Source organism: Garra rufa, chromosome 20 (genome assembly GCF_049309525.1).
Source record: "Garra rufa chromosome 20, GarRuf1.0, whole genome shotgun sequence".
Lineage (NCBI taxonomy): Eukaryota > Metazoa > Chordata > Actinopteri > Cypriniformes > Cyprinidae > Garra > Garra rufa.
The window spans coordinates 35,120,250-35,144,741 of record NC_133380.1 but is presented as its reverse complement, the minus strand read 5'-3'; the positions used below and the strand labels follow the sequence as shown (position 1 = coordinate 35,144,741).

Sequence of the window (24,492 nt, the reverse complement as noted above, 5' to 3'; positions counted from 1 at the left end):
CAAACTATCATATTTGTGCTTATGTAAAGAAGGTTTCTGCGTCACTGAAACTGGCCAAAGTAAACCAATGATGAAGGATGAACTTCATCTAGTGCCTTTCAGACAAAATAACTGGCCTTTGGCCCTTTTTGTTGTTACACACAAGTAGACACAGTCTCCTGATCAGACCCTTATTTAGTTGGATTGCTGTCAGTTAGATTTAAGTGCCTCTGGCATCAAAGGCCCCATGATCTCCTTGATGTCTCAGAGCCTCTGGAGTGAGACAAAGTCTCTCATGACCACCTGGCTGAGGAGAGTTTTTACTGTCGTTTCACTCTGTTCACAGACAAAATAGTTTTGGTTTGTTTAAACCATGTTGTATCCAAGAAAAAAGATTCTTGTTTCTTTTATTTAAAAAAAAAAAAAGCTTTAAATGTCTTGTCCAGAAGGACTATGGGACAAGGAGAGGTTTGGAATCAGGTATCATCATCAATAATTAGCTGTTTGTCACACTCAGGAAATTACTTTTTGCCTGAGCCGCACCTGCTTGAAGCTAAATAATAGATGGGGGGCCGCAACAGAAACTGAGACTCATTGTCTCCAAGGTAGCCAGTGAAACGTGTCACATGACCCGGCCAGGTAAATAATAGGCCAGAGGCCGAGCAATCAGGTAGGCCTCAACTGAGAAGCTTTCAGAGTTAAAGAACATATCCCAAAATTGTTTCCAAAATGTTATGTTTTGGAATAAATACTGAAATAATTAAAGTACAAAAGACTTACAAAATGTTTAAAACCATCTGCGAGAGGGCCGACTGTTTCTTTTTTAAATGTTTCTACCTGCCAAGATTCTTAGAAATTAAAAAAGTAGTTGTTTAGCATTATAAAAATCACTATCAGAAACACTATCAAAGTCATTTACACTAGTATAAAGGAAACACCTTATGAAGTTAATTATATATACATGTTCAAAGAAAGATTGTATTTTAAAGTCCTTTATATTTGATATTTTTAAATTTATTCTGTAAACACATAAAAACTTTATAAAGCTTCTCCTAAATGTACACCCCTAAATATAAATAACTTTGATAATGTGTTTCTGTACACAAGTTATTTATATTTACATTTACATTTCAGTGGTGAAAACATATTAGCAATTATAAAGTTATGTTCACAGAAACACCAGGTTATTATTTATGTGTTTACAGAAACATTCTAAAATTATATTTATATTAAAAGTTATTTAAATTTTACATTTACACTTGCCTATTTGATCCAATGTTTACACATATAACATCAGAAAGATTTTCGTACATTTTTGTAAACATACACATTTAAATAACTTTGATAAAGTGTTTCTGTATACAGGTTATTTATATATTTTAATTACAGTAATATAAACATTAAAAACACTTTGTTACACTACCAGTCAAAAGTTTTTGAACAGTAACATTTTTAATGTTTTTGAAGAAGTCTTATCTGCTCACCAGGCCTGCATTTATTTGATCTAAAGTACAACAAAAACAGTTAAATTTTGAAATATTTTTACTATTTAAAATAACAGTTTTCTATTTGAATATATTTTAAAATGTAATTTATTCCTGTGACGAAAGCTAAATATTTAGACTCCAGTCTTTAGTGTCACATGATCCTTCAGAAATCATTTTAATTTGCTGATTTGACGTTCAACAAACATTAATTATTATTATTATCATCAATATTTAAACACTACTGTAGTTTCTTTTTTCAGGATCCTTTAATAGAAAGATTCAAAGATCAGCATTCATCTAAAATAAAAAGCTTTTGTAACATTATGCACTATACCATTCAAAAGCTTGGAGTCAGTATAATTTTTTGAATTATAGAAATGTTAAAAAACTATATTTTTATGAAGCAATGTTACTTTAAACGCATCGAAAGTGATGTTACAAATAGTTTCTATTTCAAATAAATTCTGTTCTTTCTGAACTTTCTATTCATCGAAGAAACCTGAAAAAATTCGACTCATCTTTTTCAACATAATATTAATAATATTAAATCTTTTTTGAGCAGTAAATCAGAATATTAGAACAATTTCTCAAGGATCATGTGTCTGGAGTAATGATGCTAGAAAATTCCGCTTTAAAATTTTTGCAGTACTTTGAATCAAATAAATGCAAGCTTGATGAGTTTTTAAAAAAAAAAAACTTATATTTATTTTACACGTTTACGTTTTCTGTTAATGCAGTGCTTTTATAAGCATAACTTGATAGTTTTTCCTCTACACCACTGCTAACATGCAAATATAAATAACTTACTGTGTTTCCATGCATGCGTTATTTATATTTGCATGTTTCCACAGCTGTGTAAGGAAACACTATAAAGTTTTTGTTTGTTTACAGAAACGCTATCAAAGGTATTTATATCTACGTTTACATTTATATTTACGAAACATAATATAAAAGCTAAATTTGACATATTTACATCTATCTACTGTATTTGTAAACCACTGTAAACAAAGAGCGTTGAAAATTATTTATATTTACATTTATGTTATAGTGGCATACATACATTTACATGCATGCAGAAACAAAGTACCAAACGTATTTGCATCAGCATGTTTATTTTTATCTATATATTTACATTTCAGTCCTTTTTGTCCAGTCTTTAATCATCTGCCCATGCTTTTAACAAGGGGCCATTCTGGTAGTTTATAAGGAGGCAAGCAACAGTGTATAGCCGGTTAATGGTTCGAGTGTCGGAGCGAGGAATGACTGTATCCAACAGCTTGTGTCGTTTCACCCTGCATAAGAGACGCTCAATGTGGACTCTCAGCTGAGTTTCCCTCACTTCGTCAACCGGCATCTGTTCCCTTTTTAAGAGATAGGCAGGTCGGTAAACTTTGCAAGGTACACAGTCATCTATAAAAAACCCTCTGTTGACCATAATAGCCATTTCAGGTTTCAGGAGTGAGACAATCCCAGACTTCTTTACAAGCTCCTTGTCACTGGCCGATCCTGTGCACACAGAAGACACAAAAGTGACTGCGCCATGTGGTGCCATCCCAATTAACCCCCTGTAGGTGCATTGGGATCCTTCACCTTGAAGCAGGAGAGAGGATGGTGTTTGGCAACGCAGCTCTATGCAGTCAATCACTACATGTGTGTCTGGATAGTCCTGAAACTCCTTTGGCATGTGAGCCTCGACCGCCTCCTCAGACATCCAGATGCGCACAGATCCAAGAATGGTGTGGAGAAAATTGGCCCAGGTTGTAATGATTCGACTCACGGCGGACTGATGGATATTGAATCTGTGGGCCAGATCTCGCTCTGTCAGACCAACGGAGAGATGCACCAGGAAGAGGAAAAACTCATCTATGGGCTGCATGGACTGACACGTTAACAAAATTGTAAAAGGTTTTTAGTGTGTGTGTGTTTATATAACATAAACATTTCTTTCCCTATTGTCCCCATATAAAATCTGTATGTAATTAAATCATAAATGATAAATGAGTAATAAATGACATAAAAATTAATTATTTACAGATGTACTGTCTGATGATCCAACTTCACTCGTTGCAGCAGCTGTCCTGGCTCTGTTCAAAGCAACCATGTTGTGGGACGCAGGCTCAATGAGTCTCCAGAACGCCATCAAGTGGTTGTAAGTGGCAAACCTACAAGAGAAGACATGTTTGAGATCATATACACAACAGAAAATGTGATCAACAACCACCAACTTGTAGCCTATCTTTTGTTTAGAGCATACTAAAATATTAGACTTGTAAACCCTTGTTTAAAAACAAAAAAAAAACATTTTAACTTATGATACATTAAGTACTTGTTACAAAAATAATAAACTTCTTATGTGTGAACTGAACGAAATGATATTCAGATACTTAACTGAATGATATATACAGTGAAATGAAAACATTCAGTAGTTTAAATTACCTTAAGAGTGCTTTTCTGATTCATTTAAGTAAATATTTGTATGTAATTTCATAAATTATGTAAATAAAATGTCTTAAAATGTAATTATGCCAAACTATATATATTTTATGTACACATTTCTATTAAAACGTCTACACTACCAGTCAAAGGTTTTTGATTTTGAAAGATTTTTGTTTTGTTATTTCAAAAAAAAAAAAAAATAGTCTCTTTTGCTTATCAAGCTTGCATTCATTTGATCCAAAGCACAGCGAAACAGTAAAAATGTGAAATATGTTTACTATTTAAGATAATATATTTTACAATCCAATTGATTCCTATTATTTCAAATCTGAATTACTCCAGTCACATGATCCTTCAGAAATCATTCTAAGATTCTGATTCGCTGTTCATAAAACATTAATATGTTAAACAGCTGAGTGGAATTTTTTTCAGGTTTCTTTGATAAATAGAACGTTCAGAAGAACAGCATTTATCTGAAATAGAAATCTTTTGTAACATTGTAAATGTCTCTATCATCACTTTTGATCATTTTAAAGCATCCTTGCTAAATAAAAGTATACATTTCTAGAATTTGTATAATTTAATTTAGAAAATTATATATATGTTTTATAATTTTTTACCAAAGCTTTTTATTTCAGATAAATGCTGATCTTTGGGCCCTTATATTCATCGGTGAATCCTGAAAAATAATTTACTCAACTGTTTTAAATATTGATAATAATAAAAAAAAATGTTTCTTTAACAGCAAATCATCATATTAGAATGATTTCTGAAGAATCACTGGAGTAATGATGCTGAAACTTTAGATTTGATCACAGGAATAAATTACATTTTAAAATATATTCAAAAAGAAAATTATTTTATTGTTTTATTTAAAATTTTACTGTTTTTCTGTATCAAACAAATGGCAGCTTAGTAAGGAGCAAAGACTTCTTTAAAAAACTTAAAATCTTACTATTCAAAAACTACTGGTAGTGTAGACATAATTTTAAATAAATACATTTCAAATAAATGCAAATAAAATTAAAAAAGTAAAACAAAAAATATGACAAAGGGTTGTTAAAAAAATTGTCTTTAAAAATAGATAATAAAACTAAATATGTTCTTACTTTACTAATCTTTTCATAAGAATTAAAGTGTGTTAATCAACACATCAAATTAACTGTACTTTAAACCATGACAAAAAAAAAAAATTAAGATTTTAAGCGTAAAAAGCGACATGCTTACAAAGTGCACTTTTTAAGTTTTCCCAACTGTGTTAAACACTTTTATTTAGCAAGGATGCTTTAAATGGATCAAAAGTGATGATAAAGTAATTTATAATGTTACAAAAGATTTTTTTTTTTTACTATTTCAGATAATTGAACTGTTTTTAACATAATAATAATAATAATATTTTTTATTATTATTATTATTATTATTGAGCAGCAAATCAGAATATTAGACTGATGCTAAAAAGTCAGCTTTGAAATCCCAGGAATAAATTACATTTTAAAATATATTTAAATAGAAAACAGTTATTTTAAATAGAAAAACTATTTCAAATTTTTGCAGTTTATGCTGTCCTCTGAATCAAATAAATGCAGGCTTGGTGAGCAGAAAAGACTTCTTTAAAAACATTTAAAAAAAAAAAACCTTTGACTGGTAATGTAGAAATAATTGTAAATAAATAAATCACATTAAAAAATATAATAATAATTTTAAAAAGTTTTGTTAAAATTGGTATATTAAAAAATCTGAAACTAAATCTGGTCTTTTAATAATCTTTTCATAAAAATTAAAGTGTGTTAGTCAACACATCCTGACAAAAAAAAAAAAAAAAAAAAAATTAAGCATAAAAAAGTTGACATGACTACAAAATGAACTTTTTAAGTTTTCCCAACTGTGTTAAGAAACATATTCAATAAAGTGTACTTAAAGTACACTAACGTGGCCATTTATTTTAATAATATTATATTACCATCAAGTATCGTTTTTCAAATAAACTTTCAAGATTTGGAGTACACTGCAAGTGCACATTCAATACTACTTAAATTAATTTGTTATGACAACTATAAAAAAGTTTTGAGAACATTTATAGATTTGTTGTTTAGGTTTCAGATCTTACTACCTAGTGTAAAACTGTATGTCATCGTCAGATGCAGCAAATCTCTCTAAACAAAATCTCTGCAGGACAGCCAACTCTGCCAGCCGTCTCTTCAGGCGCTCGACCTCCTTCCCGAGATCTTCAGTCTCATCCAAAACCAGATCACCCTGAACAGCAGATAAGCAATAATCATGCTCCTGGTGCTGGAAGTCCTTCTGCACAGGATGTTGTTTTAAAACAGGGGAGACGCGTCTCTTCTTCCACAAGCCGAAGCGCTTTGGAGCTGAAGTGGAGGAAGAGTCGTTCCACATGAAGAGCGTGGGCACGGCGCCCTTCCTCAGCAGTCGGCGTGATGTGGGAGTCGATGGCTCAATAAAATCATCACTCCTGAAGTGTCGACTGCAGACTCTTGTATTAGGACTGACCTTATAATCCTCACGCCGGATATTGTGAAGCCACTTTTTGCGTGTTTCCTTGTGCAGAGGTAAACTATGGAAACTAATCACGGAATTAAACCTGGAGGACATTTTACAGAACGGGACACAGCAATATCGAGACGACGCACCTTCACGACGAAGGTATTTAAAGGTTTGTGAACTCATTACTTAAATGTTATATTTTAATATACTAAAATAGTAGTGTGGTTAATGATATGTGTATAATGTTATAGTATCTCAATTTGTTTGTGATCGATAGTTAACCAAAAAGAGTTAACTACTACCACGGTTTCCTCTCAGGGAATATTCTACCGGAAGCTCGCGTAGACACTGAAATTTGAGCGGAAATACGTAGGCAGTAGGCATATGGCAAGCCGTTTAAGCATTTAATGCCCCTGACTTTACTAGTCTTAAAGGATTAGTTCACTTTCAGAACAATACATTTACAGATAATGTACTCCCCCTTGTCATCCAAGTAATCATGTCTTTCTTTCTTCAGTCGTAAAGAAATTATGTTTTTTGAGGAAAACATTTCAGGATTTATCTCCATATAATGGATATGTATGGTGCCCCCGAGTTTGAACTTCCAAAATGCAGTTTAAACACAGCTTCAGAAGGCTCTAAACAATCCCAGCCAAGGAAGAAGGGTTTTGTCCAGCAAAACAATCGGTTATTTTCTAAACAAATTATAAATTTATATACTTTTTAGCCTCAAATGCTCGTCTTGTCTCTGCGGTGCACATGCGTAGTCTGTGTGATATGGGTTAATACAGTTAGGGTATGTCGAAAAACTCCCATCTCGTTTTCTTCCCCAACTTCAAAATCCACCCTACATTGCTGCAAAGTACCGACCCAGTGTTTACAAAGTGAACATACAAAGAAGATCACACATTCTTTACAAAAAAAAAAAGATAAAACAGCGTTATAGGACGATTTTGAAGTTTAAGACGAAAACGAGATGGGATTTTTTCGACATACCCTAACTGTATTGGCCCGGATTATACAGACTACGCATGCGCATCGCAGAGATGAGACAAGACGAGCATTTGAGGTTTAAAAGTATATAAATTGTCAATTTGTTTCGAAAACAACCAATCGTTTTGCTAGATAAGAGGCTGGGATCGGCTGGGATCGTTTAGAGCCTTTTGAAGCTGTGTTTAAACTGCATTTTGGAAGTTGGGGGCACCATACATACCCATTATATGGAGATAAATCCTGAAATGTTTTCCTCAAAAAACATGATTTCACGACAAGGGGGTGAGTAGATTATCTGTAAATTTTTGTTCTGAAAGTAAACTGATCCTTTAAGATAAATTTGTGTTTCACTTTGTGATTTCAATCCTGTGCAAATCTGCCAAGACTCTGTTTTTCCTTACACAACCTCTGTACAAATTCCAGAGCAAATAACCCTTTCTCGGCAAACTCAATCCTTTGAGAAATCTGAACCCGTCTGAATGTGAATGCTTGTAATGGCTGATATTGTATTATCCCAGCGCTTCTCCTCATGTGTTTTTGGCCTACCTGAGCTACCATCTGTGCACCAATCTTACGTATCGGATGAAAAAATAATAAATATAAAATAACAAAATTAATAAGGAGAGACAAATCGTGGAAACTGCTAAGACTGGCCATTTTGTCAGTGTCAGGTAAGATACTTGTCTAGGTTTATTATAAGCAGCCATATCTGAAAACTCATGTGAAGATTATTTATTGATAATATGAAGTATGAAGCTTATTTATATTAAATTAAATTTATATTAATACATTTCATTAGACATGTATGCCATATGTGATGAACACAACCACCTCAAGCGGTGCTGTAAAATGTTTCATGTCTTAAAGGAACACTCCACTTTTTTTTGGAAATGGGCTCGTTCTCCAAATCCCCCGAGTTAATAAGTTGAGTTTTACCTTTTTGAAATCCATTCAGCCGTTCTCCTGTTCTGGCAATATCACTTTTAGCATAGCTTAGCATAGATCATTGAATCCTATTAGACCAATAGCATCGCGTTCAAAAATGACCAATGAGTTTCGATCTTTGTCTTATTTAAAACTTGACTCTTCTGTAGTTCTATCGTGTACTAAGACTGGCGGAAAATGTAAAGATGTCATTTTCTAGGCCGCTAAGATTAGGAACTACACTCCCATTCCGGTGTAATAGTCAAGGAAGTTTGCTGCCGTAATATGGCTGAAGCAGGCGCAGTAATATCCCGCAGTACATCGCAGCACAACGTGACCAACTGCGTGCACAGTGAGCGTTCCTCGTTGGAAGTTACCTAGCTGGGAACTAATTTCAGGCGCTGATATTACTGCGCCTTCTGCGTCCATATTACAGCAGCAAACTTCCTTGACTATTACGCCGGAATGGGAGTGTAGTTCCTAATATTATCGGCCTAGAAAATCGCATCTTTACATTTTCCGCCGGTCTTAGTACACAATATAACTACAGAAGAGTCAAGTTTTAAATAGGACAAATATTGAAACTCGTTGGTCATTTTTTAACGTGATGCTATTGGTCTAATAGGATTCAATGATCTATGCTAAGCTATGCTAAAAGTGATATTGCCAGAACAGGAGAACGGCTGAATGGATTTCAAAATGGTAAAACTCAACTTATTAACTGGAGGGGAGTTGGAGAATGAGCCTATTTCCAAAAAAAGTGGAGTGTTCCTTTAAGACTAAAGTAAACAAGCTAGATATTGTCACAAGTATCTAAATGTTTATAGAAAATGTTTATAGAAAAGATAAGAATAGAAATGAAACAATGCTGCTGCTGTTAGTCTACTAAAGTATTGTAAAGTCTACTAAAGTAGACTAACCAGTACCTGGTTTCTAGTCTACTACCATTTTTCAAATTGAAAGTCCGCTTGCCATAGTAGGCCGTGAATTGAGGATTAGATGACACCATGTGGCAGCTGTTGAACATTACACATAAAACACCCAGATGGTAAAACACATCAACATTAATTTGTTTTACTAAATCTTGTTATATTTTCCCCTTTTAGATGCAGTAATCTTAAATTAATTCTTCATTTTGAAAAAACAAAACAAAAAAAACAATAAGCAGTACCAAATTAAGATCTGTCACTATCTGGATCTGTGGAAGACATAAACACAAATAATGATAAATCCTTAGAGAAACTGAAAAAAGTATCCCTACTCTGAACTGCAATTAATAAAAGGCAGGCCATTAAAGAATAGCACGACTAAGCAGATATCAAAGAAAAAATAAGCTCTTCAAAGTAAGTTTATTGAGAAAAACACACACAAGAAGCACAGACTATTGACTGTAACAGTATAAACCATATGCAATGTTGCTTTCTAAAAAATAAAAAAAAAATATTTTACAAGGTAGTCAATTCATGTGTCTAATCCTAAAATTCTAATAATATTTAATATTAATGCCCTAAGGGCTCCATAGAACTGAATCAAAATAAGAACAGACGCAGTGTTCAGCCTTTCAAATGGATCCAAGTCTCAAGTCTCTGCCACTTCGGTAACTGAAAAACAAAATTAGCAGCTGTTATTCTGAATGACCTGAGAAATACCACTTTTGTTGTTGTTTTTTAATGCCAGATTTACGTACATGATCGGGACGACACTGATATAACTAATGGCACAGGAGAGGAGGAAGCAGAAGCCACTGAACCACCCGAGAGTTAGAGGGTAAATGGAGGTGAAAAAGACGTTAGACACAAGATCAGTCACAGCCAGAACCAGCTGGAGCAGCCCAAAAACTCGCCCTGCCAAGAGACACAGCAGAGGACTCCCATGAAGTATCATATAACAGGCAGTATGACCTCAACTATATTTCTTGTACTTAGATAAAGCACATTTTACGTTTTTGTTTCCATGCAGTTGTAACTTTACCGTATTGCTGAGGATGCAGATTCTTGGACAGCATGGCTCGCAGTGTTGGCATAGGAACACAGGCAAACATCATGATTCCTCTAGCTGTTTAAAACAACAAATCTCAATGCAGAAAATTACTAAAACCTTTTAATGGAGAAAGCAATATTATGGATAGAGAACTCATATTTTAGCCTTGTGGATTATTGTCATGTTTTCATCAGCTATTTGGACTCTCATTCTGACGGCACCCATTCACTGCAGAGGATCCATTAGTGAACAAGTGATGTAATGATAAATTTCTCCAAATCTGTTCAGATGAAGAAAAAAACTACATACAGTCAACCCCGAAATTATTCATACCCCTGGCAAATTCTGACTTAAAGTTACTTTTATTTATTTATTTTTTTAATTAGAAATAACACAGACGTCTCCCCGAAAATAATAAGATGATGTTAAAGAGGCATCATTGCGGAAAAAAAAAAAATTACTCATCTTTTATTTACATTTGAACAAAAAGTGGCATGTCCAAAATAATTCATACCCTTCTCAGTAATCATTAGAAAAGCCTTTATTGGCTATTACAGCAATCAAACGCTTCCTATAATTGCTGACCAGCTTTTTGCATGTCTCCACTGGTATTTTTGCCCATTCATCTTTAGCCATGAGCTCCAACTCTTTCAGGTGGGAGGGTCTCCTTGCCATCACCCTGATCTTTAGCTCCCTCCACAGATTCTCAATTGGATTTAAGTCAGGACTCTGGCTGGGCCACTGCAAAACGTTAATGTTGTTGTCTGCTAACCATTTCTTCACCACTTTTGCTGTGTGTTTTGGGTCGTTGTCGTGCTGAAATGTCCACTGGTGCCCCAGGCCAAGTTTCTCTGCAGACTGCCTGATGTTGTTGTTGAGAATTTTAATGTATTGCTCCTTTTTCATGGTGCCATTTACTGTGATTTACTGTGACCCCCAAAACATTAGGTTCCCACCACCATGTTTGACAGTGGGGATGGTGTTCTTAGGGTTAAAGGCTTCTCCTTTTTTACGCCAAATGAAGGCTACATCATTGTGGCCAAACAATTCAATTTTTGTTTCATTTGACCATAAAACATCTTTGTCCAGATGAGCATTTGCAAAGGCCAAGCTGACTTTTATCTTTTGCCTTATCTGGAGAAGTGGTGTCCTTCTTGGTCTGCGTCCGTGAAACCCAGCGGTGTGTAGTGTCCGTTGGACTGTCTGCCTTGAGATGTTGCCACCAGCAGAGCCCAGATTCATCAGGATGGCCTTAGTGGTGATCCTTGGATTCTTTTTTTTACCTCTCTCACTATCCTCCTGGCCAGCACAGGTGTCACTTTTGGCTTCAGACCACATCCTCTGAAATGTTTTGGAACATTTGCACTGTAGCCACTGGAACTTCAAAACACTTAGATATGGTCTTATAGCCCTTTCCTGACCTGTGAGCAGCCACAATGCGCAGCCGCAGGTCCTCAGTGAGCTCCTTTGTCTTAGTCATGACTGTCCACAAACCAACAGCAGAGAGCTTCTGTTTTTCACCTGTTGAGTTGATTAAAACAGCTGTTCCCAGTGAATCAGGGTAATTAGGATGCTTTAGAACAGCTTGGACTATTTGGAATGGTATAGAACTTTGGATTTTCCCATAGACTGTGACAGTTTGCAAAGGGTATGAATAATTTTGGACATGCCACTTTTTGTTCAAATGTAAATAAAAACTGAGAAATATTTTTTCCACAATGATGCCTACATCGTCTTATCTTTTGGGAGAAGCCTGTGTCATTTCCGGTTAAAAAAAAAAAAACTTGCCGGTTTAATAAAAGTAACTTTAAGTCAGAATTTGCCAGGGGTATGAATAATTTTGGGCTTGACTGTATACGCTACGTGGTCTCATGGCGAAAACGTACCTTTTTCCAAAACGGGAAACACGTACCAATAAGTACATATCACTGCAATTTCTAACAGAAATGAACACTAGAGGCGGTAAAACAGTGAGCACTTGTAATCATTTTCGTACACAGTTACGATTGCAGCTCCATATGTTTCACTTTCTGGGCGTAACAAGCTTGCTTGATAACTCAGCCGAATTGGACTTAGGATGCAGAATACTTGGGTATGATTTCTGTGAAAAACATGACTCACGATGAAAGAGCTGAAAGATAAGAGATAGGAAAACAAGCTAAAACGGCATGCTTGTGATTGCATTTTATGTCACATAAAATGTACCATATGTACATTCATCTTTTCCAGAGGGAAAAGAAGAACACTTTTTTTAGCGCCACCCAGTGGATATTTCATACTAAATATGTCACAAATTTCACGTCTTGCAAAAACGTTCTTAGAGGTACGTTTTCGTCCTGAGACCAGGTTTCATCTAAACATCGCATGGCCTGAGGAAGTTAATTTCAGTTAATTTTTTATTTTTGGGTGAATTGATTAGTTCACTTCCAGAACAAAAATTTACAGATAATTTACTCACCCCCTTGTCATCCAAGATGTTCATGTCTTTCTTTCTTCAGTCGTAAATAATTAGTTTTTGAGGAAAACAACTTCTCCAACTTCAAAATCGCCCTACATCGCTGCAGAAGTACCGACCCAGTGTTTACAAAGTAAACGTGCAAAGAAGATCAAACACCCTGTACAAAAAAAGGTAAAACAGCAATATAAGACGATTTTGAAGTTGGAGGAGAAAATGAGATTTTTTTTACATACCCTAACTGCATGCGCATCGCGTTTTAAATTGCATTTAAACTGCATTTTAGAAGTTCAAACTCGCGGGCACCATAGAAGTCCACTGTGAAGAAAATTCCTGAAATGATTTTCTCAAAAAACATAATTTCTTTACAACTGAAGAAAGAAAAATATGAACATCTTGGATGACAAGGGAGTGAGTAAATTATCTGTAGATTTTTGATCTGGAAGTAAACTAATCCTTTAAAAAATGTAACGGGGTTGTGATATGGTTGTACTGTATCTACCTGATAAAATATTTGACATAACTAAAAATGTATGTTCAGCATTAGACTTTTCGAGGTCTAGAAACCACATTTTTAAAATTAGGTTACCCATCCAGGTTTTGTCAAGATAGTGGGAACCCTTCTTTGTCAAAGAAAAACATTTGAGGGGGTGAAATAAAATAAGAAACATCTTGATTTTATATTTATTTATTTATTAGTTATTTTAGCCTATTTTAATTTTTATTTTAAATAATTTTAGGTCATCTTGAGGCCCCCTAATGGGCCCTGGCTTCCTTTTAAGTCAAAGTCACCTTTATTTCTATAGTGCTTTATACAGTACAGTGTCAAAGCAGCTTCGCAGTAATAAACAAGAAAATAGCAGAATCAATTACGAAAACATTTCATATAACCTGGCAACATTACAGAAAATTTTGGTGATCTCTATTGAGATATTCTGCTCAAATAAAAGTGTAAAACAGCCAGTCTGTTTTTTTTTTTTTTTGTTTTTTTTGATTCAGCTGTTTGCGCTGGAAACCATTTAAGTTGACGTTCTTTTGATTTGTTCTCATGTGAAAGTTCAATAATAACCAGTGTTGCCAAGTCTGTGGTTTTCCCCCTGAATTTGGCTACTTTTATACTGTTGCAGCAGGTTGTTTTTTTTAAGCCACAGGTTGAAGTGAAATCCCCAGCCCCTAAATTCGACTGAGGTGAAACCCTGTGGAAGGAAGTTTTGACTTGCCAAAACGGAGCACGATTTGGACAGTTTTGGCCGTGATTGGGCTAGTTTTCAGTGCTGGTTTGACTGGTTTTATTGTTTGCAGACCTGGCAACCCAGATAAAAATAGTCACTGGTTAGGAAACACTGCTCTATGGCTATTAAGGGAATAGTTCACCCAAAATGAAAATTACCCTATGATTTACTCACCCTCAAGCTATCCTAGGTGTGTATGACTTTCTTCTTTCAGACGAATGCAATCAGAGTTATATTAAAAATGTCCTGGACAATCCAAGCTTTATAATGGCAGTGAATGGCTGTTGAGATTTTGAAGTCTAATAAAGTGCATCCATCTATTATAAAAAGTACTTCACACGACTCCAGTGGGTTAATAAAGGCCTCCTAAAGTGAATCGGTGCGTTTTTGTAAGCAAAATATCCATATTTAAAACTTTATAAACCATAATCTCTAGCGTCCACTAGCTATCGTTCATGAGAGAGTGACATTCTAGTGGATGATGTAGGATGTAGACTTAGACCAAGTTTTGTTTGCAGAGAAGGAAAACCAGTCTCCTCTTCTTGGCTTATAATAAAATCCTTTAAGGTTTTTCTTTACACATCCTCATTTTATACTTCTAATTTGTGTCCTGTGCTTTGTTTTGTGCTCCCCTTTGCGTTTATCACCCTGTTCACTTACGTCTTATGTTATCTGTTTGAATGCCACTCTCTCGTGAAAGCACATACGGCAATTAGCAGAAGCTAGAGATTATGGTTTAGGCCTATAAAGTTTTAAATATTGATATGTTTCTTACCAAAAATTCATTGATTCGCTTCAGAAGGCCTTTATTAACCACCTGGAGCCATGTGGAGTACTTTTTGTGATGGATGGATTCACTTTATTTTGCTTCAAAATCTCAACACCCATTCACTGCCATTATAAACCTTGAAAGAGCCAGGACATTTTTTAATATAACTCTGATTGTATTTGTCTGGGTGTAATTTTCATTTTAAGGTGAACTATTCTTTTAATGGAGGCCTATTTCAGTGATATCTATTTATCAGGAGACTTAATGCACATCATTCCAAAACAAATCAACTTTAAATGACCTTTAAGTACCTTAAAACAAACTCACCCAGAAAGTAGACCCAGCTTTCTACAGTGAATGCCATGATTGCCATCCCAGTACAGTTGGAGACGATACCCAGCAGAGTGAGGGCTGTGTCTCCCAACACACTGAACAAGCATAGGACCCCTACGAAGCTACTGAGATACATGGCGCTGGTGGCGGCCCTGCCATATCCAGCCCAAACCGAGTCCCAGCTCAGAGGGGGCTTTAGCACAAAGAGCTGGAGCACATTTTCTGCCCCGACCATGCCTAGCATGAACAAGACCATGGCTGTCATCAACATGCCTGTAGAGACTCGATCCATTGTTTTCCCACTTTCGGATTCAGTCAGCAACGGCTCACTTTCGGATAAGGAACGTTTCGAATCAGTGAGGGCAAAAACAGAGTACAGTACCGCCACAATGCTAACCATAATAGCTGTCAGGAGGAGAATTGGTGGTCCTATCTGGTACAGATATCCAGACAGGAGATCTCCCACGACACCTGCGACACCAAAACAAAAGTCCACGATGTTGAGTTTAAGAGTGCGTTTACCTTGCTCCGAGCTCAGAGATGCCAGAGCAGCCACTCCGGCCCAAAACATCGGCCCGCCTCCGCTCAAACCATGCAGCAAAGAACCCAAGTACAGGAACTCCAGAGGAACCTCACAGTACATGAAGATGACAAGCATAAACATGCCTAAAACTGAACCCATTTGAGAGGCCACCAGGAAGACTTTAGGTCCATGACGGTCTGCCAAACGGCTCAGTGGTATAATAGACAACATGGCCGCCACAGAGGACAACACACTCTGAATAAGAAGAAAGCGTGAGGATAACGCCTGTGCCCGATCACTGTCTCCTTCTGTTGTCTTCAGTGACTGGTTGTAGATGGTCTGTGTGAGGGCCATCTCAAAGAAGGACGTCCCTAGTTTATTGAGGACAACCACTGGCTCCACCAAAGACAGAATGACCCCCATTTGATTGGCAGACTGGGAGCTTGAGACTGTGGTTTCTAGCCTTTAAGCCAAAAGATAAACAGTATTAATCATGTGTGGGTATATTTGGAAAAATTAGGATTTTTTAAAAATGTTTTTGAAAGAAGTTTCTTATGTGCACCATGGCTGCATTTATTTGATCAAAAATACAGTAAAAACAGTAATATTGTGAAACATTCTTTTTAATTGAACAGAACTGTTTTCTATTCGAAAAGATTTTAAAATGTAATGTGTGCACACCAAACGAAGCAAATATTCTCATTGTGTTATCACTTTAGATTACTTACATTTGTTCATGTCACTCGCGCAAATAAAATCATTGCGTAACACTTTCCTCCATTTTCTGATACAATTGGATGTGTCAAACTGGAAGTCTTAATAAATTCTTTGCTATTTGGCTTGCGCAACGAGTTAATGCAGATTTTCCGCTCAAGTTGAATTTTTTTTTAACGTGCAAAATATGCAATAACGAATTACCGTTTTTGCATTGACTTCCTATGTAATCTACTCGCACTAATAATTCATTTTAATAATTTATACCATAATTTATTCCTGTAATTCAAAGCTGAATTTTAAACAGCTATAGGCCTACGTCTCACTTCCTGCTTCCGGAACGCGGAGTAGGGAAATAGAACTTCCGGTCATTGCTAGTTTCTAGCTTAACTTAACTACATTTCTCAGTAGCGTGGTGGTAGCTTCGCTGTTTTCTGAATCAAATAGCTTTTCAGTAGCTAAGCTATTTTTTTGATCAAATAGCGTCAACAAAAGCTAAAAGCTATATATTTTTCTATACTTTAAGCTCAAATCGGAAGTATAACTGGAGATGAGAAGACTGTCTTAGGAGATGAGAAGACTGTCTTAGTCTAGCATTTTTTGTCGATACAACCAAATTGCTTATGTGAAGTGCTGAATCTTTATATTTTGGCTAAATGTCAAAAAAAAAAAAAAAAAAAAAACTGAGCGCCCATGTAGCAACAGAAAACTGCATAATCTGCAATGCAAATTAGTATTTCAGAATATAGACGTTTTTCCTGAACACGGAAGTAAGTCCGACTCTTCACTGAAAGAATGCTTTGCATTTCCGGTCTGCATTGTTTCTAGTCAAATTAGGGTATATTTCGAGCTAATAAACTAATGTTAAACCTATTAAAATGTTTTTAAAAAGCACATGGCTCCATAGCGCCATCACTTGGCAATGTCGCAATGACCGTCATTTGTCAGTGCCTCACTTTAATGAGTGTGTAGATGACACGAAGCAGCGGACGTTAGCTACATTAAAAACAGGACGCTATTTCTATGGAAACCGGAACAGAAAAGCATTTAATCTGACGTTAGAATTCGTAATGGCGGCGCTCATCATTTACTCAGGAAAAAGGTCTATTATACATGTGATTTATAGGCCTAGCCGCTGTGACCTGTGGGTTTAATTTTCTTCTCAAAGACTTACTTATGTTAGCGTGTTTTTTTTTTTTAAAACCTTCGGCAAACTATTACTAAGTTTGGACGTTTCTACTTGAGAGTGTTCATTTACAATCCGAACCACGTCGTCGTAGGTGACTTCAGGCAAGTTACGGAGAGACTTGGTCCAGCGGTATTTATCCCAAGTACTCCTCGCTGCAGACTGTAGCGCGGTGACGTCAGGTACCTACGTCAGGTATGTGTTTACCGCGCATGCGCAAAGTGACGTATGGTATGCCTGTGTAATTTGCATTGCGTGGTGACGTTAGGCGTTTTCGCGTCGTTTGTGACGTAACGCGTCATTAAAACGCATGCGCATACTTAACATAATACTCTTATAAAATGTAAAAGTATTAAAAAAAGCTAAGGTGAAAAAAAAGAAGGGGAAAAACAGTAATATGTAGTACAGCACAAATCCATGATTTTAACTATGTCTGAGGTAAAATTATATGGAATTACAGAGTTTATTCTGTAATATTTGTGTAGTATTATATACAAGGTATTAACATTGTTGCACTTTATTTCACTGTGTATATTGTAACATTACTCTGCACCTTATATGTTTCTTATTTTAACCTTTCCTCTGTCATGATTCTTGTTTATTTAGTATAATTATGGACATTTTTCTGTTGCTTTGGCAATTCTGCCTGTGGAATATTTAAGCCAATAAAGTAGTATTAAGTTAAATAGACTACATACAGTATATTTTCAGTGTCTACATCCCATTTTATGCATGGTGCCTCCAAAAAACCAAACTGATAACAGTGATCTTTTATTGCAAACAACAAAACAAAATATAATTGTATATACTGTGACGAGTCGGCTGCCTCCCCCCTAATTATCATCACCACCCCGTCCCTTATTCGCCGCCCTTCTCCAGGCTCCCAACGGGAGTGGGTGTGTATGGGAGAGGAGAGTCGCGAAAACATCCCGGGCTGGCGGTGTGTGATGAGGAGCACGTGAACTGAATGAAGCCTCATCACCGCCGCTGCGGATCCGGATGAGGACCGCACCCGTGACGGATGACGGGCCAGGATGCCGGGCCGTTTCATCCCCCAGAAGTGCCGCGTAGGCGGAGGAGGAAGATGCCGCTGAAGAAGCCGCCGCCCCTCGCGCCCCGGACCTGAGCAGGCGCCTTCACGACGAGGACACCAGATTCCCCGTTTATTTGGACACATTTACCCCCTTGGAAACTTGTTTTCTTTTACTTTCTGTTTAATAAAAGCCTCTCCGAGGCCTGACGCCACACCCACTGTGTCTGTCGTTTGCTCCTCCCGCCACAATACATATATATTTTTATATATAATAATTAAAACTATAAACATGACACATGAGGACAAGAGAAAACAACAACAAAAATAGTTTAAAAAAAGTTAATGAACATGCACATGCGCACATTGCGCAGTAACGCCAGTAAGAATAGCGCGCATGCGTGTTATATACATACCATACGTAAACACATACGTGACGTAGGTACCTGACGTCACCGCGCTACAGTCTGCAGCGAGGGGTGTCTCATTTATCGGCCTCCGCCATTGTAAAAAGCTAACCGGAACTGCCGTCTCCCCACTCAGAGACGTTCTTCGATATTCAGTTGTTGCGTGACATAGGCCTATTATAGTGCGTTCACACCAAATGCAAAGCGAATATGCACATGGCATCACTCACTCTAGATTATTCGTGGGATGTTTTCCGCATCAACCATGTTGGAGATAACTACAGTCGCAGCTGTTGTGGAACTATCAAATATGCTCAAAACGCCAACATGTCTGGGTTCACAGCACCATTCAGAGGCAAATGAGTAGCCTATTAATTCTGCAATAATGTGGGTTACATTTTACTACTTTATATACACTTAACATTTTTTAATTGATAGCAGCATCTCTGTAGCCATGCTAATAAAATACCAGATTTGTCAAGATTAGGGTGACCAGACATCCCGAAAAATTCGGGACGGTCCCGAAATCTAAGCTGCTGTCCGAATCCCGCTCTAATTGTCCCGAAAATTATACTGAAGCAAAATCTTAAATAGTCATTGTCTGATAAAACGTAAAAAAAAAAAACTGTCCTTGGAGCGAGGTTGAGTCATCCTGCAGCCTGGCAACCAGCCCCTGCCGGCTGCTCATTGGCTGCAGCATTTTTTTTTTTTTTTCTAGATATACCGTAGGCGCGCATTAAGATATGCACTGATAAGCAAATTTTCATTCATGAAATTGACATGGCTGGTGTACCGGAACCCCAACATGCTGCAAAAAAGCTAAAACGTCTCTGCAGGTTTTAGCTTGTACCGAACACCCCCCCCCCCCTCCCGAATTTCAACCAATCTCATCTGGTCACCCTAGTCAAGATTGAGGCAATTATCGGCAAACGCGTCGCACATTTCATGTCATTCGCATCGCCCAGCGCGAATTTGCCTCTTTTCACGTTTTTACATTTACTTTGTATATAATCTACTCGCGCCAATATGAATTTTGTGTGAACACAAAGTAAACTGAATATGTACATTTCATCACAGAATGTCCGTGGGATGTTTTTCGTGTCACTCGCAAGACGCCATTGAGGCGAATTCACGTTTGGTGTGAACACACCATTAGTCCAGTTTGTTTCCAGTTATTTATAATGGTTCTTATTGTCAATGTTGCAGAAGTTTTTACTGCTTAATATGTTTTTGTAAACCGTGATACTTGATGAATAAAAAGTTCAAAAGAACAGCAATTATTAGAAATAAAAATCTATTGAAACATTATAAATGTCCTTACTGTCAATTTTGATCACTTTAATCTGCTAATAAAAGCATTCATTTCTTATATAAATTGCATTTATAAAAAAATATTAATTTAGAAACCTGTAATGTTTAATTGTAATAATATTTCACAAAATTATTGGTTTATTGTATTTTTAAATCAAATAATTTCAGCCTTGGTGAGCATAAAAAACTTAATATAATAATTTTAATAAAAAACATAAAATCTTAATAAGCAGATTCCCATTGTGACAACTTGCCCCACTGTAGGAGGTCAAGTGTGTATTAAATGAATTATATCTTTTTTCTTAGGCGGGTTATAATGTCCAATTGATATTTTAGCCAAGACTTTAAGGTAGGCTATGTGTCTATACAGAAACTTACAAAAATAAACCCACCTTGAGAAACATACACTGGAGTAAAAATTGTGACAACTAGCCCCAGTCTCTCCTACTTATTGAGACTGATGTTGCATTGAAATAAAAAAAAAAATTAATTCAATTTATCATTTAAGATTGAGCAAACTATAAAGGTGAATAAAATGTCATCTCAGTCATTATATACACAATAACACATTATACACTAATACATTTAATTGGCTAATATAAATTAATGTATAAATACAAGAAACAAACGGAGTACACTTACAGGAATGTATCCACTGGAAAATTATTTTAATTGTGGTCAAAGATTGGAAAGCCCCGCGTTTGGCAATGAACTCAGTTTAATGCTGAATGGAAGCTATATTGAAGAGAAAGCGATTTTAAAAGGCAACTTGTTGCTGCATGTAAATGCGTCTACAATGAGATTCTCTTTATTTCACCTCTGAGATTATAAAACAAAGTGTAATACGCATGGGTTTAGAGGGGGTCTAAGTCTTGTCTTGTATCTGTGGTTATCTTATCTACACTGTTGTTCTGTAGACCTATTTTAACGACACTGGCACGAAATTACCAAACAATTAAGCACTGCAACACTAAATTTAGATAGTCATGTGTTATTGGAGTTTATTCTCCAGAGGGCGCTGCTGTGCCATTATAAAACATATGCTGGCAATTAAAGAAACAGCAAAAAAAAAAAAAAAAAAAAGAACGCCGTCAAGTATTTATCTTAATAAATCAGTTTATCCCTAATATTACACAGAGGTATTCATTAGAGGATTTGGAGCAGGAAACCATGTGAAGAAAGGTCAGCAAGTATGTCGTTTTTGACAGTTCTTAATAAGTTGGATGAGAATATTTGTAGAATTGTAACGTAATACTTAGTTAGCAAACACTACAAGTTGTATTGCACTTAGCTACTCTGTGCTGTTTATGAACGTATACATTGATTGTTTTTTCTACACTAGTGTTTCCCAACCTTCTTGTCTTACGTATCCAAACAAATGAATAAGACTCAAGTACACCTTCATAAACACCAAACCAGAAATGTATTCAGTTTCACTCATACTTTTCACTTTATTTTTCCGTAAGAGTGGGCAAGGCCATTTGTAAATTTAATGGATCTGGCTTCTGGTTTCATCTGCATCCAGCTATTTTTAGCTGTCCAAAATGGCTCGTTCTCTTACAAGAGGGAACGAGTACTGCGTAAGAAGTATCTTACGCTAGGGGAAATCCTTTTCTGCGAGATATTGAAGCCAAAAATTATCCTTAATTTTGAAATAATGTAAAGCGCGTTGCAGCAGCATACAGACATAGGCGAAACAGCTTGCGCGCCTATTGGCTGCTCTGCGGCAACTGCAGCAGCCTATTAGAGCGAGGCCTGACGCGACGCCAGATCCAATGGGGGCATTTCGCGCCCTTTGCGTCGCTTCGCGCCCTTTTCGTAGCTTCCCGCCTAAAAGGGCGTGGTCTAGACCTATAAATATCGCTCATAGGCAGCTATTATCTGATTTTTCATCCTTCAAGCGAAGCACACGCATCGCTGGAGCCGGATAAGAAGCCGCCGTTTGACTGCAAGCATCTCAGCGGGACGAGCCACTGAAGCTGCTGGCCACGCCGCCTTCCGTGCATTCCTGCTGCGCTTTCCGGCGCCTATATCCTTTATAATCTACAGTGTGTGTCGCCGCTGCCATACACACTGTTTCTCTAAAAAGAGCAAAGCGTCTTTTTTAAGATGCCTTCATACGGCTCGTGCAGATGCCAATGGTGACTCTGAGGACTTGCCTTGCCTTCTTCACTGAGACTGCTCCCCCGCCCGCCGCGGTGTAGCGCCGTAAAAAGCGCCGTGCCCAGCGGGCCCCGGACACTTCCCCCAGCCGACAAAGCTCGCCGGTTCGCCCGCCTGCTTCATCGACCTCGTCAGCCTCTGTTCCGGACGTAAAGCGGCCGCTGTCTGCCACCGCTTCCATCGACGCCGCTGACGAGGGGGGCCATGAAGGAGGAAGAGGTTTCTGATTCTGATTTCCGTTTCCCGCCAAAGCAGGAACGCGCATGCTGCTCAGAAGAGGCGATAGCAGCCCACTTATGTCTGCCCTCCGCTGGACGGCGTGCTAAGTCGGCCCTCCCCTCTAAAGCTTGCCGTCAGACGTCAAACCTGCTTCGCCGCGCTTTCGCCGCCGCCTAGCCGCGTCAGCGCTGCGTAACATGGTCTCTCACCGTTGCTGAGAGGCACCCGTGGTTAACGCTTTCTGACGTTTTTCTCGTCTGGCCGCCGCCCCGCCAGACGCGGCCCGCGGCCCAGGATTGAGTTGAAACCTGAGCCTCCGAAATCGTCCTAGCACAACTGGGAAAACGACGGTGTACGAGTCCCGCTGTTGCCGGACCCCCACCAAAGTTATTCGCTCGTCCAGTTCCAGGAAATGTGACTGTTCCAGTGTTTTTTGCAGCCAACAAACCGGCTCCGTCGCCCGTTTGCCTGCACACAAAAGTCGTTCCCACGGCTACACAGATAAACCCCCAATAAAGTGTATTGTCTGGTGTCCCGGCCACGGCCGATGGTGTTTCATGTGTCGTAAGAATGCCCACTAACCAGTGCTCATCTCTAACGTTACACACAAGCACAGCGCACATAAAATCGACACAGATCGATTGCGCTTCACAACCGGCCACGGCCGATGGTGTTTCACGTGTAAGAATGCCCACTGCAGTGCTCATCTCTACACACAAGCACAGCGCACTTAAAATCGACACAGATCGATTGCGCTTCACAACCGGCCACGGCCGATGGTGTTTCACGTGTAAGAATGCCCACTAGCAGTGCTCATCTCTACACACAAGCACAGCGCACATAAAATCGACACAGATCGATTGCGCTTCACAACCGGCCACGGCCGATGGTGTTTCACGTGTAAGAATGCCCACTAGCAGTGCTCATCTCTACACACAAGCACAGCGCACATAAAATCGACTCAGATCGATTGCGCTTCACACGTGGTAAATATGCCCGCTTCACAGTGGCCACAGACACCACATTATGCACGTCAAACGGTTTCTGTGAAAACGAAACCAAAAGTGCATTCGCTCTACGCAGGCGAACGTTGTTTGGAGTGTGTTAAATGTGCCCGCTGCCCCACAGCCACATCCACACACAGACATAATAGTTCCCGCTATCAGCGTGCCCCATGCCTCAAATATCACGAGCACGTTTTGCATGAAATCAGCGTGCATTCGCTCCATGCAAGCGAACGATGTTTGGAGTGTGTTAAATGTGACTGTTCCAGTGTTTGCTGCAGCCAACAAGCCGGTTCTGTCGCCCGCTTGCCTGCACACAAAGGTTGTTTTCACGGCTACCCAGATAAACCCCCAATAGAGTGTATTTTCTGGAGTCCCGGCCACGGCCGATGGTGTTTCACGTGTAGTCAAAAATGCCCACTCCTCCAGTGCTCATTTCTACACACAAGCACAACCTGTCATACAGACCCTGCGAACATAAAATCGGCTCAGATCGATTGCGCTTCACATGTGGTAAACGTGTCCACTTAACAGTGCCCACAGACATCACATTATGCACGTCAAAAGGTTTCTGTACAAACGAAACTAACGTGTATGCAGGCGAACGGTGTTTGCAGTGTGTTAAATGTGCCTGTTGCCACACAACCACATACACACACAGACATAATAGTTCCCGCTATCAGCGTGCCCCACGCCCCGAATGTCACGAGCACGTCTCTGGTGCCACAGCATACCGAAACCACTCCGTTAATGAAAGAACGGAGCGCGCTTCGTATTCAGCCTCTAGCTATTCATGCAAACGCATTGGAAAAGCTTCCAGGGGTCTCGAAATGGGTGCTGGA

The 24,492-nt window shown here is 38.0% G+C and overlaps 1 protein-coding gene across 1 annotated transcript; it reads right to left on the bottom strand.

Annotated features, from left to right (window-relative positions):
• Positions 1-9,654: 9,654 nt before the first annotated feature.
• LOC141293917 (solute carrier family 46 member 2) lies at positions 9,655-16,753 on the bottom strand. The gene is made up of 3 exons (XM_073825989.1): positions 10,296-16,753; positions 10,012-10,168; positions 9,655-9,925 (listed from the first exon to the last, which is right to left on the bottom strand). The coding sequence occupies exon 1, from the start codon at positions 16,037-16,039 to the stop codon at positions 15,053-15,055; it is 987 nt and encodes a 328-aa protein (XP_073682090.1). The 5' UTR covers positions 16,040-16,753; the 3' UTR covers positions 9,655-9,925; positions 10,012-10,168; positions 10,296-15,052.
• Positions 16,754-24,492: the final 7,739 nt, after the last annotated feature.

What these genes read in the sequence shown, in the direction of transcription:
- LOC141293917 (XM_073825989.1), bottom strand. Translation starts at nt 16,039, where the DNA reads ATGGGGGTCATTCTGTCTTTGGTGGAGCCAGTGGTTGTCCTCAATAAA.